The sequence below is a fragment of the Alligator mississippiensis genome, chromosome 4 (genome assembly GCF_030867095.1).
Source record: "Alligator mississippiensis isolate rAllMis1 chromosome 4, rAllMis1, whole genome shotgun sequence".
NCBI lineage: Eukaryota > Metazoa > Chordata > Crocodylia > Alligatoridae > Alligator > Alligator mississippiensis.
The window spans coordinates 18901413-18922584 of NC_081827.1; the positions used below are offsets into that span (position 1 = coordinate 18901413).

At 41.5% G+C, this 21172-nt stretch overlaps 1 protein-coding gene across 1 annotated transcript in view; it reads left to right on the top strand.

Annotated features, from left to right (window-relative positions):
• Positions 1–21172, top strand: part of PCLO (piccolo presynaptic cytomatrix protein) — a 552248-nt gene that overhangs the window by 310499 nt on the left and 220577 nt on the right. Inside the window, exon 7 of the mRNA XM_059725816.1 lies at positions 16125–18333. Coding sequence (XP_059581799.1) covers positions 16125–18333 — 2209 coding nt within the window. The remainder of the gene's footprint in view (positions 1–16124; positions 18334–21172) is intronic.

Sequence of the window (21172 nt, forward strand, 5' to 3'; positions counted from 1 at the left end):
GATCAATTCAACCGGACACCCCCTGGAAGCACCAGCCATGAAACAAGAAGTGCACTTGTAGTTTCACTGCTGGCTCATCAATCAGCTACTGGCGGACCCCCCCCCCCCCCCCAGTCAATGATCGGCCATTGGGTTCCCCCCCTCCCCCCATCAGTGATCTGGTGCCCCCCCCCCCCAGACTTGGGAGGCACCAGTTGCCCATGATGGGGTACTCTGGATATAGGAAATAGTACAGTTCTTTATTGGTTGTTTAAACTTGTAAGAATGCATCCAGAGATATGCAGTTCTGAGTGGTACCTGACAATTTCATAAGCTGTCTTAAATTTGAAGTGAATCCTGTGATCTCTTCACTGGCAACCTGAATTTTGAACCAAACAAGGTGATTACACGGTCCTGAAATCTGATCGTCTATCTGTCTTGGTAAAAGCTACTTTGGACTTGCTGGGTATGTCTACACATGAAATAATACAGCTGAATAAACTGGCACAGTTGTTCTGGAGTTTGTTGCTCCCAGGCACTGTGTTTGCATATGCGCCCAGGACTGGAGCATGTTGAGCCAGCGTGGAGCAGCCCCAGCTGGCAGGGGGTGCTGGGAGTTAGCCTGCCAGCTGTGAGCTGCTCCAACCTGGCTCAGCATGCTGCAGAGGGGCTTGCTGGGGCATGAGTGTGCTAAAGTGCAGGTCTAGTCAGCAGGCATGCCCCACACTGAAGCATCCCCATTCCAGAGCCAGCCACATCAGCATCTACACATGCATTGCATTGAAGTAAATAACTCCACCATAGGATGGTCCTAGTGCCTGACAGTAGTTTCCTATGGTGGAGTTCATTCCTAATAGCTCCACGCATGTAGACAGGGATGTTTCATTGCGGTGCTAATTAGTCAACTCCACAGTGGACACCTTATGAGGCCATTGTTTCATTGGCTCTTGGATAGCATCTGCTGTTCTGTAAATAAGATTGGTTTCAATGGAAGTGTTTTCAGGATAAGAATTGCAGAATTTGTCTCCTTACTTTTCAGCAGTGAAAGGAAAGCAGAAAATTACCTGGCCACAAACAAACGTTACTAACAATGCCTCTGAATAATTTCCTAATTAAGGATGCCTAGTTTTGTCCCTTCTTTCATATGTAGGAGGTGTGACCCTATAATTGAAAAGGTTAGAAATGGATCATGTCTTTTTCTGTTAACTCCTACAATGATGGAATAAGCTCCACTTTGTCACACACATCATGCTGTTACTGTCTGTATAGAATTGGCCAGATATATGATTTCTTTCTTAGATCTTTGTAATTAGTGTATAGCTTACATCACACAGTTTTCTCTTGGAAGAGTGAACCCCTCTTCCAGAAGATTAGAGTTTCCACAAGTTTATACTGTCAGGTTCATTTTCCAAAGATGATCTTGTCCAGCTGTCCTGGAATTGAAGAATGGTGTTGTTGTTTCATTGGCTCTTGAAGGTGGTGGTCAAAGAAAAAGGGGCTGAAAAAGTGGAAGTGGAAAACTTGTCTTTTCCTCCAGTGAAGTATACCCTAGGTAGAAGGTCAGCCTTGTAAAACTCTCCTTTTGCTTCCCTGTCATGTCAGAATTGTTTTTAAGTGCTGAAATTAGTCATAAATGGCACTTCTTCCATATTACTGTCTGGTTTTGCTGCTTTCCTGTACTTTTCTATTTCAATGATGTTTAAAAATAAGCTTGCTACATTTCTACATTCCTGTCCTTCTTTCACAGAAAGAAGATATGGGCAGTGAAAGGTCATGGCTCTAAAATAATATAATTGGTATTAAAATGGAAGAAAATCTTGCTATTAAAGGTTACTGCTTTCTCTGTTTCCAACTCTACTCAGTTTGATTAAATATTATATTGACTGCAAAGGGCATACTCTTATTAATTATATGAATGGGCATAATGCTTACTCATATGAAAATTAATTTTGTTTCATTGCCAGCCATGTGGCTCAGGAAAGTATTTAAAATGTCTAAGATAATCAGGCATAAAACATTATTTTCATTTATCTTAAAAGAATGGAGTTAGCATTAGCATCTTCTTCCCACTTCACTTGCATTCACATACATCCGAATTAATTCTTATCATTTTATTAGTGTGACTCTGATAAATAACTAGTGTCAGGGAGAGGAGAATCATGCCCCTAATATCATGAGATGTTGCAAGACAACCTCAGATGACATCTGGTTCACTTGTCTGCTACAGGAGTGGGGAGGGCGTTGTGTCACTGTACATGTAAAGGGGAAAAATATTTCCATAAAGGAAAATGTAAAGACAAGAGTGCATATATTAAATGTATGTTCAGTGAAAGTCACTATCAACTTGCTGCTTAGTGCTAGTAAATCAGTGTGGCTCCATTAATTTCAGACATGCTGTTATTTTATCCGAATTATCCTTCTGAACTAGACTTATGGCTACTTTATTTATTAAGGGTGCACAGAACTGTATCTTTTGTATAACTGTGTACCTGTCTCAGAGAGCATATTTTAGACACGGACTGAGAAGCAGCACAAGGCTTCAAAATGGAGCAGGAGGTGGTTGTCTTCATGGCATCAGGTGGATTTTTGATTCTCTTGGAGGAAAAATAAGGCAGCTTTAATGCTGATTAGTTTTTAGGTATGCAGAGTATCGTGGAAGAAAACAAGGGGCTTTTAGGTGCAACTTTTTAGAACAGGCCTGGATTTAACAATCAGGACTTTGCCTAATGCGTTTATCCAAGCAATGCACTACAGGACTAGTCAGCTGTTACCTTCCCCAACAGTAGCTCATGATTTAACTGGGCTTTTTCACTCTGCCTGTCTGCTGTATCTGGGTCCAAGGAAGAAAATCAAATTGAATGCAGTACAGATTGTCTTGATGTCTTGATTGCAATCCAATAGACTGAGCTGTCAACCTCTCTCCTTAATTTTGAAAAATAAATGGAAGTTCCTTTCCCTTCATTTTATTTTAAAAATAGGAGAGATGGAAGAATTCATGGTACTACATATTGGGCAGAGGGGAGAAAAACTCTCCCATTACAGCTTCCAGAAATATCATGAAAGAGTTCCCATACAAGGATCCAAAAGCAGGAACTGGAACTACTGGGTGCATCTACATGCGACAGTTTACTCGAGATTAGAGCTAATTACAGCATAGTAAACATCACTGTCTATACATGCAGATGCTTACTGCACAGTTATTTGCTCTAATCCCAAATAAATATGCTACCTGTAAATACAGGTAGCAAACTTACTCAGGAGTAATTACTGCACAGTACGACACATGTAGGTGGCCAACCAGGAGCAGATGTGCTCCTGGGCACTCAAGCAACAGAGGGTGGGAGATTGCTCCCAGTATATCTATATCTCTATAGATATAGATGTGTGTGTGTGTGTGTGTGTGTGTGTGTGTGTGTGTGTGTGTGTGTGTATATATATATGTATATATTCAATGAACATGGCTTTGGTGTACCTAGGGTAGATCATGGGGATGAAAGGTCAGCTGCAAGGAAGGGGACTTTGAGGTTTGTCAGAAATATTTTGGTGTACTGTGGGGGCATACATGTGCCTATGGAAATGCTATTCTTTTTGTAGGTATAGAGAGTCCCCCAAACCTGAAATAGTTGTATGTGAGTGCAAACCAGGAGACTATACTGGAAACAGAAGCAATTTTCTCATCAGGGATAATGTTTTTTATGGAGTCTAATCCAATGTCATGGAGGATGTTGGTGTACAGATGTGATATCCACGATAGCTAATGTGGTGTTACCTGGAAGCTTGCCAGTTTCTGTAAGAAATCTGTGTCTTTGAAACAACTGACAGCTCCAGTGACATATGCAAATAGGACAGAATTCATGTAGCTAGAAAACTACCACTATGATAGTGCCAATACCAGACTTAGTGGGGCATCCTGAGTTGCCAGGTTTGTCAATCTTGGGTAATAAGTATAAATTGTTTGGGGCTCCTGAGAGATGGAAGCACTAATCCTCACCTGTGTTTCCCAAGGTAAATCCTGTAAAAGTTTATTCATTTTTTTTCTCGTCTTGTGCCAGGAGTTTATCAGGAATTTGTGATATTCTGTGTTGGAAAGTTGATTCTCAGCTTCCTGTATATATTCTATCTAGTCCATGACAACAGTGGCATCCACTTGTCAGCCTGTTGTACAATAATATCCTGTTGTTATGGCTGAACAACATTTAAATATAAATATTTCAAATTAATTTTTTAAAGAGTCAATGAAGTTAATTTCTACAACACAGGCTTGTCAGGCACATGAGGTAGAGCAGCTCTGGTTGTACATCAATCTCTGGCCTGCTCTTAGGCAGTTCACAGAGTTAGCATTGCACTTGCATTACCTCCCATATCTGTTGTGCTGTCTTAGTAAAATGTTCTCAGTCATCTCTGAACAGAGTGAGTGGTGTCAAACTGTTTAGAATAATGTATAGATGGAATGCTATCCACGCACAAATTAAGCAAGCCTTGAAGAGTGAGTATCTTTGTCAAGTTCATATCACCAATATTCTGTGAATGAGGAAAGGAGCTTAATGCACTCACCTGCACATATGCAAAAGAAAAAATAGGCAGTTGAGGTAGATATAGACATTACTTGCCTACCTGCCTATGTGCCCCACATCCTCATAGTATTTCTTTTCTTTCATTGGGCAGTTATGCATTTTCACTATTAAAATAAAATACAAAATCATTTTTATGTATACATAATTAACATCTTATAGACTTCTTGGGTACATCCAGACAGTAGTGTCTACAGTGCCACATAATGCACAATCAGGTATTTTCCCAGCTGCAAGGGCACACTGCCCATGCATGTGCTACTCAAGTTTTTTTTCCCACAGTTTTCTTTTTTTTTTTACCTCTAGATATCCAGGGGTTAAAAAAGCCATGGGGAAAAAAAACTGGAGCAGCGCACACATGGGCAAGGTGTGCTCTGCTTTTCAGCAGAGCACACCTGGAGCTGCACTGCAGCTGCCAGCCAGCTTCTGCCTGGCAAGACGGTCACTGCTGTAGCCCTGGGAGGACCCCAGGACCCCAGGTAAGCTGCTGAGGTCAGTACAGTACTGGCCCCAGCCTCCTCTATTGCCGCTGGGGTAACTTGCTACATGCCAAAGCACACATGGCACAGGCATTCCCCAGGGACATGCAGTGCACAAAGTGTACCACTGCTACTTGTCCCCAAGGAACCAAACGTCCACACTCATCTGGATGTGACCCTAAAGTTAATCCATTTGTGGATCTTAGGCCCCTGACATGCACTACATTTATTGTTCAATGAGCTGGTTAATTGCACAATAAATGTAGAGGTGCTACATGTGCAAAGAAGGTATTATATAATAAAAACGGCCAACCAGCAACCAAGATTTTTGCTTGGAAAATGTCAAACACTTTTATATTGGTTTCTGTCAAGCTTTAGTTATAAATATATGGCATGTCACACATGGGGGGATATGTTTGGTGAGGCCCTACACCATCCTAGGGTAGGTTTTCAACCTTGCCTCTTTCCTGCAACCTCTCTACTCTGTGACTCATGCTAAACCCTGCTGCCCCATGTTTCCTTGACAAGAGGTTTTATGCAAACTTTATGTCAGACCTCTTCCCAGAGTTAAATAACATAATTACTAAGTTATAAATAATAGTTGAGTGAAAGTGGAATACAAATCAGAGAGAAAGTATGTGTTTTCATGTGAGTTTTGAAAAAAAAAAGTCAGTGGATCAGTGTAGACAGGAGTGCCACCCATGCATAGCTGCAGAGGAGAAAGCTTTAACAAATAGCATGAGAGTAGACAAAGAGGAAGCTACTGGTGTATGGATAGATGGAGCAATGGAGTTAGGCAGTGTACATAGACATCTCTGGGAGAAGGCTAGTTTGATAATAGTTCTTTGGAATGCCGTATTTTACAACACGCTTTAAGTAGTGAATATTTATGATGCTGACTTCTAACTTCAGTGAAATGAATGTGTATGGTGCTTTGTTTAAAACAGAATATTTAGGGTCAGACTCAGCACCTCTCCCTGCTTTTCCCCAACCAGTCTTAAACGCTGCTTCGTTATCATCTCTTACCTGTGAGAAGGAGAGTGTAAATAAACACTCAATATGAAATGCTTTACATACAGTAGTAATTTGAGGGCCTTGTTACGAGGTAAAGTTGGGCAGCTCCTGGAGTTCTTTACAGCTGGACTGTCTGCACATTAACACCTTAAGCTGGTTTTAAGTACTCGTTATGTGACTCAAAATTACATCACTCCAGGGTAGGATTATCTCTAATCTGTGTTATCCAATTTGTGTTACTTTAATATGTAGTCGCTAGGGGTGTGTGAAGTGGGCCATATTCCATTCGGATGCAGCCTGATTTGGGGAACAATGATTCAATTCATTGATTCAGATCACTGTCTTGATTCAATTCAGCTGAATCCGAATCTGAAGATTCTATTCTGATTCAGAGAATCAGCGATTCGGCCATGGGCAGATGGAGCATCCTACAGGAGTGCAGGAGGGTCTCCCACGTGCTTGGCAGCAGACCCAGAAGTGGACTGGAAGTAGTTCCAGTCCACTTCCAGGTCCTCTGCCGAGCATGTGGGGATCCCCCCCCCCCGTGCTTCCCTGGCTCAGCGATCAGCTGTGGGGGGACCCCAGGTGCCTCCCCAGACCCAGGAGGCACCAATCGCTGAGCCAGGGAGTGGTGGGGAGGGTCCTCCGTGCACTCTGTGGTGGACCTGGAATTGAACCAGAAGTGCTTCTGGTCCATTTCCAGGTCCACTACTGAGCATGCTGGGGACCCTGCTGCACTCCCACAAGACGCTCCATCTGCCCCACCATCTCAGTGCTCACAAGCTGCCTGGTACCTTGAGGTATGTAGAAAAAACATACAAAGTTGTGTCTGTGTCTGAATCATTGAATCATTGAATTGAGAGATTTAGTAGGTCTCCTGATTCGATTTGGATTCAGAGATTCAGATGCCAAATCGGGCCAAATCTCTGTTTAACTGAATCAGTGACCGAAGCTTCACACAGCCCTGGTAGTCACTCCAAGCTACACCTTGATGTAAATTCACCACTGCCTCCCACTGGTTCAGATCAGGCCCCATCCCCCCAGTACCCCAAATCCCTACTTACTGCCCCCCTTACTTATGGCTGCCCAGGGAACAGGGAAGGAAAGGTTAACCTTCCTGCACAGTCATCACTGCTGCTGCTCTCTGCATGCGCTCAGCCTTGAGAAGAGCATCAGTGGGCTGAGGGCTGGGGGGACACACCAGGGGGTAGCCCAAAATGGGGGGGATGGGGAATTCTTACCTTTCAGGGCCCTGCTCTGACTGCTCTGAACTTGAGCTAGTACTAACGCTCACCAACATTTGTGTGGGTCATCATGTAGGGTGTAACAATATCCTGAGAGAGGGGGAGGAAATGTGTTTGGAAAGCTGCAAGTGAGGACAAGATGGGGAGAGAGGCAAAGCACATACACAAAAACATCTTATAAGATGTTCTGGGAGAGCATGAGACCCACTGCTCCTGCTCCCTGCCTTTCCACACCCAGCAGCCTTTACACAGGTCTCCCCTGCTCTGTGCCAGGATCAGGGTAGCAGGTTCTACAACTAAGGGGAGCTCAGAGCTCACTTCTCATTAGCAGCACAGCTGAAGGTATGGGAGGGAGCCTCTACATCCTCTTGCTGGCTACTGCTGCCAGTTCCCAGGCACTTTTTCCCTTCTGGATAGCTTGCCCTGTCAACATGTAGCATCTCACCTAGTATGACGGTTGCCAGCAAGCAACATTACCTGTAGCCTGATTGAAGTAATGTCTGCCAGGGGCCTTATAATTTCGGTGTGTTTGTCTGTAGCACAGTGGGCATAGAACTGTGCCATGCAATATAGTGTTCAGAGGTCATTCACATCAGGATTTGAAATCTGCTTCACAACTGTTAAGAGTAAAGATTCTGCCTGTGGTTTGTTCTTTTTTGTGGACTTGAGATTTTTCCAACTTGTCCATGCTTTCTTTTGCAATAATTGAATGTAGGGAAGGGAGAGGTAATAGGTCCTGTTGGTACAGGCTGTTCTCACCTCTGACAATTTGACTCATTTTTTTTTGGCTTGGCAGATACCTGATGTGCTGTCTGAATCATTCTGACAGAGGATGTTTTTCTCCATTGTAAATGAAATGTGGTACATGTAATTTCATATACAATAAACCATAATTGGATAGTGCATCTCTCATGCAAACTCTATCTCAGACCTCTTCCCAGAGTTAAATAACATAATTACTAATATAAGTTATAAATAATAGCTGAGTGAAAGAGGAATAAAAATCAGAGAGAAACTATGTGTTTTCATGTTTTGAAAAAAAAAAATTCAGTGGATCAGTGTAGACAGGAATGCCACCCATGCATAGCTGCAGGGGAAAAAGCTTTAACAAATAGCATGAGAGTGGACAAAGAGGAAGTTACTGGTATATGGATAGATGGAGCAGTGGAGCTAGGTAGTGTACATAGACATCTCTGGGAAGAGCTAGTTTGATAATAGATCTCTGGAATGCCGTATTTTACAGCACGCTTTAAGTAGCAAATATTTATGATGCTGACTTCTAACTTCAGTTAAATGAACATGTATGGTGCTTTGTCTAAAACAGAATATTTAAGGTCAGACTTTCCATATGTTAAACCTGATGTATCTCTCTCACTTTTTCAGTGCTGTAACTCTCTTAACTTGAATTAACATTGATTTTAATTGACATACCCCTGATTGACACCAGGGTAAGTAAGCAAAAATCAAACTGGTTATCTCTATTTGGGAACCTACAGCAGAGATGTGGCAGGCCCTCCTGGAATTCCCATGTGGCCTCACGTGGGCAGGACGACTCAGCTGCAAACATGTCATGATAGAAGGCAACGGTATTCTCACATACTTGGCCCGAGTCCATGATTACCTGGCCCTCAGGGGTCTTGAGGTGATCTAAGACTTTGCTCACTGCCCATTGCTCCAGGTTGAAGAAGAAGCGGTTTGGGGTTTTGGTTTCTGCCAGCTCTTGGTAGCAGGTGTGGATGCTTGCTCCGCAGTCTGTGCTCTCCGCCAAGTTATGCAGGCATTTCCTAAGGAGCCACAGGCTTTCATGCAGCACCACATCACTGCGAGCAGCCAGCAAGGCTGCCTTGAGCTCTACCACATCTTCCTCTAGCTCTTGAATACATTGGTGCAGTTCATTTGTAGCCAGCTGGGTGTACTGCTGGCAAAAAGCCTGGATCTGTACCTTGCCCATGTCCCACCATAGCTTCCAGGAGGAGTAGCTCAGTCTTACAGCCTCCCAGCCCTGCCAAAAGTGGGCAAAGCAGTCCTGGAAGTAGGAGTCTTGAAGCAGTCTAATGTTGAAGCACCAATAGGGCATCCACATGCAGGATCTCCCCAACAGGCTCAGTTCACAGCAGGCCATGCCATGATCTGGCCAGGGGGAATGATGCGGCCACTGCACAGGAGTGGCAGATGGTGCCTGGTGACATAAAGGCAGTCAGGGCAGGCCATGATGAGACCACTGGCACTCATCCTGGCTCAGATGTACTGATGCTCATCAGGATGCAGGGCTTACCAGATGTCAGTGAGGCCTGCAGTCTCCAGGGCAGACTGCAGCTTGTGGGCTGAGGGCAGTTGAGGCTCAGGCCCCGTGTAGTTGAGCAAAGTGTCAGTAGTGCAGTTAAAGTCCCTGCCTATGAGGAGTGGGTCATTATCCTTACAAGGTCTCAAAGAAAGCAGACCCCTCCTGGCCATCAGTGGGTGTGTAAGTGTTGACGAGTAGCAGGTGGTGTTGTGCTAGGGTGATGCGGACAGTTAGCAGGTGACCATGGAGAACCTTCCTCACCACCATCTTATTATGCTGTAGTTGTGGTGATAGAAGAGTCATGACCCCAGTGCTAAGGTTGGTGCTGTGGCTTAGGAACAAGTGGCTTCGCCAAGCAGCATGCCAAGCCACGTGGTTGAGCCCATTGGAATATGTTTCCTGGAGAAAGGCAATGGCCAACCGCTTCTGGCGCATTGTCCGACAGGGCCTTGGAGCCACAGTCACCGGCCACCCCAGCCACCTTGGCTGTATATATTAACTGTAAAGATAAGTGTCTGGGAATGTGACCAAAAAAAGACAAAATTCAAAAATTAAGTGTCTGGACAGGATGGGATGGGAGGAAAGAGGGGAAATGAAGGAGTCAGGGAGGGGCTTATGGCAGTTAGGAATAAAGCAGAAACAGAAAAAAAGAAAAGGTGAGGGATTGAGAGCACCCTTCAAAAGGCAAGATATAGAAAAAGATAACTCCTTGCAACAAACAAGCAGAAAAGAAAGAAAGTAAAAGAAACAGTAAGAAAAAAGCTGTAAAGTAGCAACTTACAGACAAAGAAACCAGAAGTAAAGGGGGAGGGGACAGACAGCAGAGAAAAAGAAGAAAAAACACTGAAAATGCAAGAAAAGGATCAGAAACAGAGATAAATGGATGCAAGAGACCTTTAGACAGGTGGGAGTCAGAAAAGAAAAGAGATAGGAAGCTGGAGAGTTTTACGCTCAAGGTCACCCCACACAGCTCCAAGTGTGCCCGGTCCAAAGTGGAAGAAAGGAAGGAAACTGGTTTTTGAAGGTACTGTTTTTTAAATCTTAAATAGGTTTTAGCACTGAAAAGAAATTAATCTCTTGAGTACCTCCCAAGAAACAAAACCCCTGAGAAAAATCAGAGTGACTAGCATCTCAATGCCTCTGTCTAGCGATGTAGAAACTAGTTTCCTGCCTGACTGCTCAGACCCTAGAGCAAAGTACTTGCAGAAAAGGAAGAGACTAGGTGCATTAAAGAAAAGCTCTTAAGATGTTACTGCTGGAATAATGAGTTTCCTTCAACATCTTTAGAAGGCCACGTTTAGCACCTCTACCTCTTGTGGGGAGTCCCATTGCCATCAATAGCACATGACTGAGAGGAGCATAGTCTAGCCTGTAGCATTTTACTAGGTTAGCATAATAAACACTAACTTAGAATATACATAACCAAATTAGTATTTATTCATGGCCTATATTACCCACAAAACAGCTGTTACAACAGTTTCGGCCCCCTGCCCTGAAATCAACAGAGTGAATGGGAACAAATGAAGTTCCCAGGGTAAGGAAAAGTTGTAATAACTGGGGTTTATAAAAGCCAGTCTCACAGTTAGTACTGATAACAGAATAAGAGATGCCATGAATAAATGCTAACTCAGTTACATATATTCTAAGTTAGTATTTATGCTAACTTAGTAAAATCCTTTTTTGGCTGTTCCTGAGACCTGTTTTTTTTGTTGTAATTGTTTGGGTTTTTTATTAAATTGTCGAATGTTGATTTCCAACTGTAGGAAATATAGTGTGAAAATATCGTCGTGTTTCTTTTGACTGGATTTTCTTAATATCAAGTATTTTAATTTCTTAAACAGGTAAGTAATTGATTTTTATTATGGTGGTGTCCTTGTTAAACCAAAGAGTAACAGTCCATCATGCAAGGCACTTGAGAAAGACAGCATTACTTCCTTAAGAAGCTGGATAGATCAGATGGACCCTCAAATAGGGGAATGATGTAGTACATGATGAGAACAGACAATGTGATGGCAGGAAATGTCACATTAGTTCCACAAATATTAAGGGGTGCATTTGTTTAGGAAAGGATAAATTACCTTAAAAAGAGGGGGGGGGGGGAACAGAAGGAGAGAGAGCACAGGAAGTGTATGCTGCTGAAAAGAAAAAAAAAAAGCACGAGAAATGATTAAATGGGGCAAGTGGGAAGTGAAGTGACAGGAAGGTAAAGCGCTGGAGATAACAACCAATGAACACAGACTGGCCAAAATCATGTCAAAAATAAAGGATGTTTTCTGACTATCCAGAGGTCCCAGGTCCCACTCCTTCTACGGCTGTTGTGACTACCTGGAGTGCCTCACCGGTTCCTCTCTGCAGTTTTAACAATCTGTATAAAGGAAAAACAGTTAAGAGTTAGAAACTAAGAGCAAAACAAAGAGGTGGTAAAGTGATAATTACTCTTTGGAAGTAACAAGCATAAAAGCAACATTTGAGCTCTTGTGAATAGAAGAGGTCACCTCAGCACGGCAAAATGTGGAGGGAGAAGAGGAAGGGAGCCCTGGATATCTCCAACAGAGAAAGGAGAAAAACATCAAAACCTGCAAAAGATTTCCTAAAAGAGTTAGAATCAACCAACCAATCCATTACCAATCCCCTCAGCTATTCAGTCCCATAAAAGAAAGTGTTGCTTTTTTACAAATTAGAAGCAGTGGAATGTGTGAGCATTTCCTAGTGCATGGCTAGTTCCTGTAATGGGGTGTGTTTTCTGCTGACCTCATCGTCTGTGTCATTAAATTGAAGGAGACAAAAATCAGTAGGAAAATATTCTGGTATCTAGACTCTCAATAGGGACGGTGATCTCAAAGGAGTTGCTCTTTATTCCAGAAGGTACCCTACAATCTAACAGGACTGGCAAGTATGTATGCAATGAGATCTGACAATTTTAAACTCATGGGATTCAAAAGACTAATGCATATTGACAAAGCTTGATGGGGAAGCTTGCATTCAATCCATTTGGACAGTGTGCAACTCAAGTCAACGTTTTGAATTTCTCACTGTGTCATTTTCTTCCAAACTATATTAGCTGAATGTGAAAACTAACATTGCCAGAGCAAGAATTAGAAATTTGAATACTGATTGGGAATATCAAGCTGTGCATTATTCTCCTGCTTCAATTATATGCTGTTGAGCTTAAACACTCTTTTCCTCCATTTCCTCTTCTGACTAGTTCTGTGTTCTGCACAAATAGTTTTTATCCTTGTTGTAGAAATTGCCTTTTCTCAGAAAACTGGTTGTTGACCATAAACCTTTATCATACATTTTTAGACAACTTTAGATGTCCCTGAGTGCCTTGAATACAAAGACATTGAGTATGTCGCAGTCTGCAGTATTCTGCAGGAGACTAATGAGTTCTTCATGTTATGATGCTTGACCTCCCCTCACCCCCGCAAAAAAACCCAAATAAAACAGAACAATTATTGTTCCTTTGTGCACAGTCTATCTACTGGGATTAGTTTCGAAATACATAATTGAGATGCAGGATAAGAACACCTTATTTAGGAACAAGAGGTTATAAATAGGTGAGTAAATAAAAGGAAAAAAGAAGGAAACTTAAGCTAAATATAAAGGAAAGCTTTATGGAGTATAAGGGACCTCCACATCCTCTACTTTGGGCTCCAGTGTAACCTTTAATTATAAAATTCTCCCCAGTGATTTCTGTCAGGGCCATACACTGTGCAGTAATCTATTAAGGAAAGTGTTGGAAGTCTATTTTGAACCTCATTTGACATAGTGCTTGAAAGAAACTAGTTGGGACAGAGATGTATTAGCAAAGACAGGGATGGACTGCAAGGCCTAGTAGATCCCTTTGATTTCTGTTTTCTGTGGTGAGGAATAGTCTCTGACTTGTATAAATATCTGCTGTCTTCGTTGTGGAAAACTTTTGAAAAATTATATCAAGTAATTTCAGCCACCGTTCTGCATTATGCATCAAAGCATTGCCTATACTTCCCTTGCTCTCTAGTGGGAAACTGCTATTACTGTTGCCAGAAACAGTGGTGTTACACAGTGCTGCTAACACCACTGATGTTCTCCAGGACAGGAGAGGCGATAAGGGGAAGAAGCAGACATCCTGGCTACTCCATCAACAACTGCAATATCAAAGCATAAATAGAACGTGAAAATAACAAGGGCCAGTCGATGTCTGCTCTCCACATTACACTTGCAAAGAAAAGGGTCAGCTCACAAATGTTGGGAATTTCAGACCAAATAGTGCTATGGAGGTTTTAAGTCCATCCCTGTTAAGTGCTGTATACAAGAAATGTGGGGGTGCTTTGTGATTAAAGCCCTTCACAGTGTCAGGACTCTAATTCATCTATCTTTTTATTTTGCATATTGTAATAAAAACATCCATTTTGCTAATGAAATGTGGAATAAACGGATACAGAGATTTATTCATCAGTGGCACAAAATAATTATTCTTCAAAGTATCATACATTGTTAATGAGCTTGTGGTAATGGTTCTTACCCAATATCAGTCACCATCTGTGATTGCTATTTCCGATGGGGGAGGGGAGTAGGAATGGCAATGGGATGGATTTACAATATACATTAGGAGCCAACTAGACCTACTGTAGATGATTAATTTGCCTTTGATTATAACTACACACTGAGTGAGAGAAAATTAGTTTCTTTGATTTGTTGGCACAACATGGGTTTGGGAAATGGCCATGGGAAGTTGAAAACAAAATTAAATTACATTTATTGAAATGTAAAACATGCAAAAGTTGATGGAATTTAGATGAAGAGGATTAAAAGAGCATAAAATGGCACTTGAGTTGGTGGTGACATGTAATTCAGCAAAAATTCCATTTTAAATCAGTTAAAGCAATGCTTGCTAATGTGCTAGGCTTTTGTTTTGTCTACAAGATAGAAGTAGTGGTCAGGGATGCTACTCAGTATTTTTATTTTTGCTTCCTGTATTAAAAACTGATATATAGTGATTTCATGTGCTGTTTAACTGTTATCAGGGCAGCTGTATTGCTGTGGTGACTGAAGAGATTTTTCTTTATGTATATACATAAGTGGTTTGTATATGTAAGGCAAAGCTTATTAGGAGGCTTAAGGGACATAGTATAAAGTATGCATTTGTATACCACAATACCATGCAGAGATGCACCAAGTTAGGTGGGAATGTGCTCAATCAGTGTTATCCATCTTGCAGCCCATGGGTTTCTACTGCCCTTACACTCTCAGCTTCATGTGCTTTTCTTCATGGGTCCGGGCACAACTGCCCCTGACCACTGCCTGCTCATGCTGCTGTTGCCACTGCTTCCCCCTGGGCTTTCTCTCCCTCCTGCAGCTTCTGCTTTTTGCCAGCCTCCAGAACTTGGAAGCTAAATGGAAGTTGTACAACTCTATGCTAAATCATAAACCAGAAACTGGAAATTTCAGGGCTGCACTGGCTGAGCTGTCCAAGCTAGGTCTGCATGGACTAGTCCTGGAACCAGAAAGAGTGCCTTAGTATAGTGCTGTGCCTGTGCAAATGAATCATGCTTCTCAACAGAGCTAATAGCTCCAGGTACAGAAAAGTGCTAATAAAATGACACTGCTTTTGGTTCCAAAGCTAGCTTCCTTCAAGCTCAGGTATGTCTGCCTTGCATTTCTTTCTGCTGCATAAATGTACCCTTAGGTAATTTATCTATACGTCACTCTTTCTATTTACATAATGGCCTTCTGTGAGTATCTCAAGTCCTGCCCCTGCCTCTGAAGCCAGGGAGAGTTTCATAGCTTTGGCAGTGGTATTCCACTTCTTCATCAGGCTGTGGGGTATAGACCTACTTCAGCTGATGAACTGCACTACAAGTTGTACGTATGCTCAGTATCTGCTTAGGATCTCACCTGAAGACATGAGGATGTACAAGAGAGCAAGTTCTGAAGGATCCAAGAAGGAGACTTCAATTTTTTGTGCAGCAAAGAACTCTGAACTACAAGGCATTTTTATGACTGCGAGGATAAAGCAGAGACAGCAGACAGTAATGAAACAGAGAGAGAGAGAGAGAATCATCCATTGTACATATCTTCCAGTCCTTCACCAAGCAATAGGGTATTTCAGCCACTAAGTACAGGTTGTGTATGATCACCGTGCACTCAGGATCTGGTCTGAAAACATTACGGTAACATATATTGAGAGGAATGTGTGTGGGTACATGAGAGCAGCTATACAAAAATAAGAAAAGAAACACTTTAAAACACAATCTCAGTTTTATTCCTGACATAAAATAAAATCCAGACTCTTAGATTTAAAAAGGAAATAAAGTCCTAGTGCACTATATTGGAAGGTTTTCAGTGCCTATCTCTATTTTGAATCTCATAACATATCTTTTCCTCATAAAGAGATGCTCATTTATACCTTTTCATTCCATTTGCTGTTGCTTATTTTCAGCTGTCACAGCCTCCCCTGCAGATGTTGTGTTGTTTAAGATGTGAAATCATACTAAAAAATGCTGTTGCCGGCTTGCAATGTATTACATTTTATGTACCGAATACTGATTTGGTTTTGTTTCTCCTATTGCAGACTAAAGGGTCTTCAACTATAACACCATCAGGTACCCAGAAGAAGGTAAAGAGGACTCTGCCCAACCCACCTCCAGAAGATGCAACAACAGGGACCCAGTCAGCATACAGTACTGTGGGTTCGGTTTCCCGCAGAAGGATTTGTAGGACCACCACAATGGCCAGAGCCAAAATTCTCCAAGACATAGACAGGGAGTTGGATCTGGTAGAACGGGAATCAGCCAAGCTTAGAAAGAAGCAAGCAGAGCTAGATGAGGAAGAAAAAGAAATAGATGCCAAACTGAGGTATCTGGAAATGGGTATAAATAGGAGAAAAGAAGCCTTGTTAAAGGAAAGAGAAAAGAGAGAGCGTGCCTACCTCCAAGGAGTAGCGGAAGAACGGGACTACATGTCAGACAGCGAAGTTAATAATGCCAGATCTACCAGAATAGAAACTCAGCATGGCTTGGAAAGACCACGAACAGCACCACAGACAGAATTTAATCAATTTATGCCACCTCAGACCCAGCCGGAAACTCAGTTTGCTCCTGCTACAAGCCCTTATACACAGTATCAGTACTCTTCTCCTGCCCTGCCCACTCAAGCACCAACACAGTATACACAACAGTCACATTACCAGCAGCAGCAGCCTTTATATCATCAGCAGGTTTCACCCTATCAGACCCAGCCAGCTTTCCAGGCAGGAGCTACTCTATCTTTTACTCCCCAACCTCAGCCTCCACCAACCCAACAGCCGTCCTACCAGCTGCCTTCACAAATGATGGTGATACCACAAAAGCCAAGGCAAGCTGCTTTATATTTGGAACCTAAGATAACCACAAACTATGATGTGATTCGCAATCAGCCTCTCATGATAGCTCCTGTTTCAACTGACAATAATTATGCAGTTTCCCAGCTTGGCAGCAAATACAATACTTTGGACTTAAGGATAGGGCTGGACGAGAGAAGTAGTATGGCTAGCAGCCCTATATCAAGTATATCGGCAGAGTCATTCTATGCAGACATAGATCATCACCACGCTCCACGAAATTATGTGTTGATTGATGATATTGGGGAACTTACAAAGGGCACAGGAACGCTCAGCTCTGCTTTTAGCCTCCATGAGAAAGATCTTACAAAAACAGATCGACTCCTTCGAACCACCGAAACCAGGAGGGCTCAGGAAGTGACAGACTTCCTTGCACCATTGCAGACTTCTTCAAGACTGCACACTTATGTTAAAGCGGATGAAGACCCCATGGAAGACCCTTACGAGCTGAAGCTTTTAAAGCATCAGATCAAGCAGGAGTTCCGCAGAGGTGCAGAAAGTCTTGATCACCTTGCTGGCCTTTCCCAGTATTACCATGCAGATACCGGTTACAGGCATTTCCCCAAATCGGAGAAATATAGCATAAGCAGGCTTACCCTTGAGAAACAGGCTGCCAAGCAGCTCCCAGCAGCCCTCCTCTACCAGAAACAATCGAAGCATAAGAAGGCTTTGATAGACCCCAAATTATCAAAGTTTTCACCTATCCAAGAGAGCAGGGATCTCGAGCCTGATTATTCAAGCTATATGACTTCCAGTACTTCATCACTTGGGGGAATAACCTCCAGAGCAAGGCTTCTTCAGGATGATATCACCTTTGGCCTCCGAAAAAATATCACGGACCAACAGAAATTTTTGGGGCCATCGCTGACATCATCCATTGGAGCAAGCCTTGGGTCTGCACTAGGTCCAACAATGAGATCCACATTACAAGATGAAGCTGATAAGTCGTATAGTAGTGGCAGTAGATCAAGGCCATCATCCAGACCCTCCTCAGTCTATGGACTTGATTTATCCTTAAAAAGAGATTCCTCAAGCTCCTCTTTAAGATTGAAAGCCCAAGAGGCTGAGCCACTAGATGTTTCCTTTAGTCATGTAGCACCTTCTGGAAGAACAAAACCAACTAGTCTGCCCATTAGCCAAAGCAGGGGAAGAATCCCAATAGTAGCACAGAACTCAGAGGAAGAAAGCCCATTAAGTCCTGTTGGTCAGCCAATGGGAATGGCTAGAGCTGCCGCTGGCCCCTTGCCACCAATATCTGCAGATACCAGAGACCAATTTGGATCAAGCCATTCACTACCTGAGGTCCAGCAACATATGAGGGAAGAGTCACGGACTCGAGGCTATGATCGGGATATAGCATTCATCATGGATGATTTCCAGCATGCCATGTCAGACAGCGAAGGTAAATTAGGCCTCAGACTGCCATGTAACTGTCACAACACAAATCCTCATTTCTATGCATGTTTCTAATTTTATCATTCTGCAAAAACTTGTTACTCTTCTTGTTCCTTTGTACTTCTTTTGTGTATCTACCTTTTTTGCTTTTGTTTTGTTTCAGTTTTGGTTTTAAATTACTCTAAAAGCTGATTCTGATGGTGCTTCATTATTATAGTATGCTCAAATTATCGGTGGTTGATTTCTTTTCTTTTGGTTTGCTTGTGCACTTTTTATTTGTTGTTATTTGTATATAATATGTGCCCCTTGCACTCTCTTTGAGTCCATAAATGGAACTTTTTCCTGTAACTTTTGGTCAGTGAAATGTTCTCACTAGTTTCTCCTGGGCTTTTGAAAATAACCAGTACAGTACCTAAATCCTTAAAAGTAGTTGAATTGGATGAGAAAAGTTTGATGCAATCTAGGGTTCAAATATTAATAACTTAAATTCCTAAGGCACCACATCAAGCTGAAATTACAGCTCATAAGTCACAGTATATACACAAAGTAGATACTGTGCATTAGATCCGTAAATAATTTAATGTGATAGCAAATAGACATTCTGAGTGTGGTTTGTTAAAATCCGTCTTGACGTATGGATTCCTCTGCCATCACAATTCTGATTATGTAAAAAAGATTTATTGTTTAGTTGGCATGAGATAACCTCATTCTTCAATAAACTCGCATAAAATATTTCAATTGTATTGACGGATTATCCAGCTTAACTGGTTTTACATGGACCCCATATACTACCTCTGCCAGATAAACCCAAAGGCTTATCTCACTTACATTCATGAAGAAGAACCTTTCTGATGTATTATAAATGGTGAACTTAAAAAAGTGTGTCTTTTAAATAAATGCACCAGGATGTCAAGCTGGTGTTGAACACTACATAACTGAAAATTATGTATCCACTTTGTTTCACTCCATTCATTTTTAGATATATTTTAAAGCTGTAAAAATGATAGAAGTCACTTTCAAAGAGAATGAAATTCTCATGTTTAAGTTGTATGTACTCCCTTAACTTTTTCTTGTGTGTATTTACTGCACAATAAAAAAAAGAAACTTTGCATGTGCTACATTATTTGTAAATGGCAATAATTACCTCAAAAGAAATACTTTCATAATTGTAAAGTAGACTGATTTATTCTTTTTTGTTCATTTGTATAACCTAACATCCCTATTGCTTCTGCTACTAGCTTATACGCTTTGCACTCCAAAGAGGAAATTCTTAGTTTAGCCATAAAGTGTGTTTGCTTTTGATCTCACAGTATTGCAAATTGATATATGCCAGGTTATAGCTGTGTAAGTTTTTTTTAACATACTTGTTTCATTGTTACAAATGAAATGTCTGGTCTTGAAGGTGACATTTCATAGGAGGTACAGGGTTGCTAATTTTTGTGATTTTATCACAAGTCTTTGGAGAACTAGTGATTTTCCTAAAGGCATAGCTTTTAAAATCCTATAATTAAACCAGAATCTATTAGATAACTGAAAAGAACCTCCAAATCATAACTATTCTTATTTTTCAATCTCTTTTTTTTTTTTGAAGTCCAACTCATTATTTTTGGGAACCTGACTCATGACTTATCAATACTTAAGGTTGTCAGGACTGGAGGACTTACACAATTGAGCCTGATTCTGCAAGATGCTAGGTACTTCCGTTCCATGCTGAGAATCCTCATCCCTTTGCAGAAACACACAGCAAGGGCACATAGCACCTCTCATTGATGTCAGTAGATTGGCCTAAAGGATACTGGGCCTCAAACCCATTCAGAAAGTTGATTTCATCTCTACTCTTCACTAGTATGCATATAAAAAGACCATGGATGAATCTGCATTAGCTTATAATACTGTTATATAGTTATACTAAAATAAATGTATGTGTTGTTTTGTCCTGGTTGTGACATAGCTTGTAGATCAATTTTGAACCCTGGTCTACATTACATTATTTCTTCACCATGAGACCTGACCTCCATAGCACTACTGCCATAATTACAGGAGGAGCAGATTTATAGTGCAGACTGAGCCAAATTCATACTACATCAATTCAATACTACATCATTATTAAGTTGAGCATACTTTGCTGAACCTCACCCCAATCTGTCCCCAGAACCTCACCCCAATTTTCCCCAGAACCTCACCCCAATCTGTCCTTTTTATAGATAACCTCCTTTTTGTCCCACACTCTGTAAAACTTGGGGAGATTGAGTAGTGAATCTGTGTCCAATAAGAGTTGTAAACTTTCATGGGATGTATTGGGTTCTCACAAGAACCATGTAACTAGAATCAGCATAGGAATCCTTTCCCATGAATAGTAATAACCATAAACATTACTTAAAACTGCATTAAGTAATAGGCTCTAATTTTTAGTATGGTTAAAACTTCCTTTCTTTCTCTCATTTAACAATGATGAAAAAATTCCTGCAATAATTTTATGGGTAAGTATTCTGTTACCTTCATACAGACAATCTCCGTGTGCATGTGTTGCTAAGAGGATTATCTAAGAACACAACCCTCTTAGCAATACATGCACATAGAGATTGTCTGTATGAAGGTAACAGAGTGCATGCCCTTAAAAACTAGTTCTTACTAGAAATTTCCATTATTTGTTATTAAAATTGCAAATATTTTATCAAGTAAGGTCAGTTTATGACCATGTCCTGATAAGGGCTTCCTGAACTGAAACCGAACCAAAATATCAATTACTTGTTCAACCCTTGGCCTGATGCTCATTTTGTGTCTTGATCAACATTAAACCTTTGATTTACTGTAATTTCTCTGTGTTGACCTAAAGCTGCCAGGCA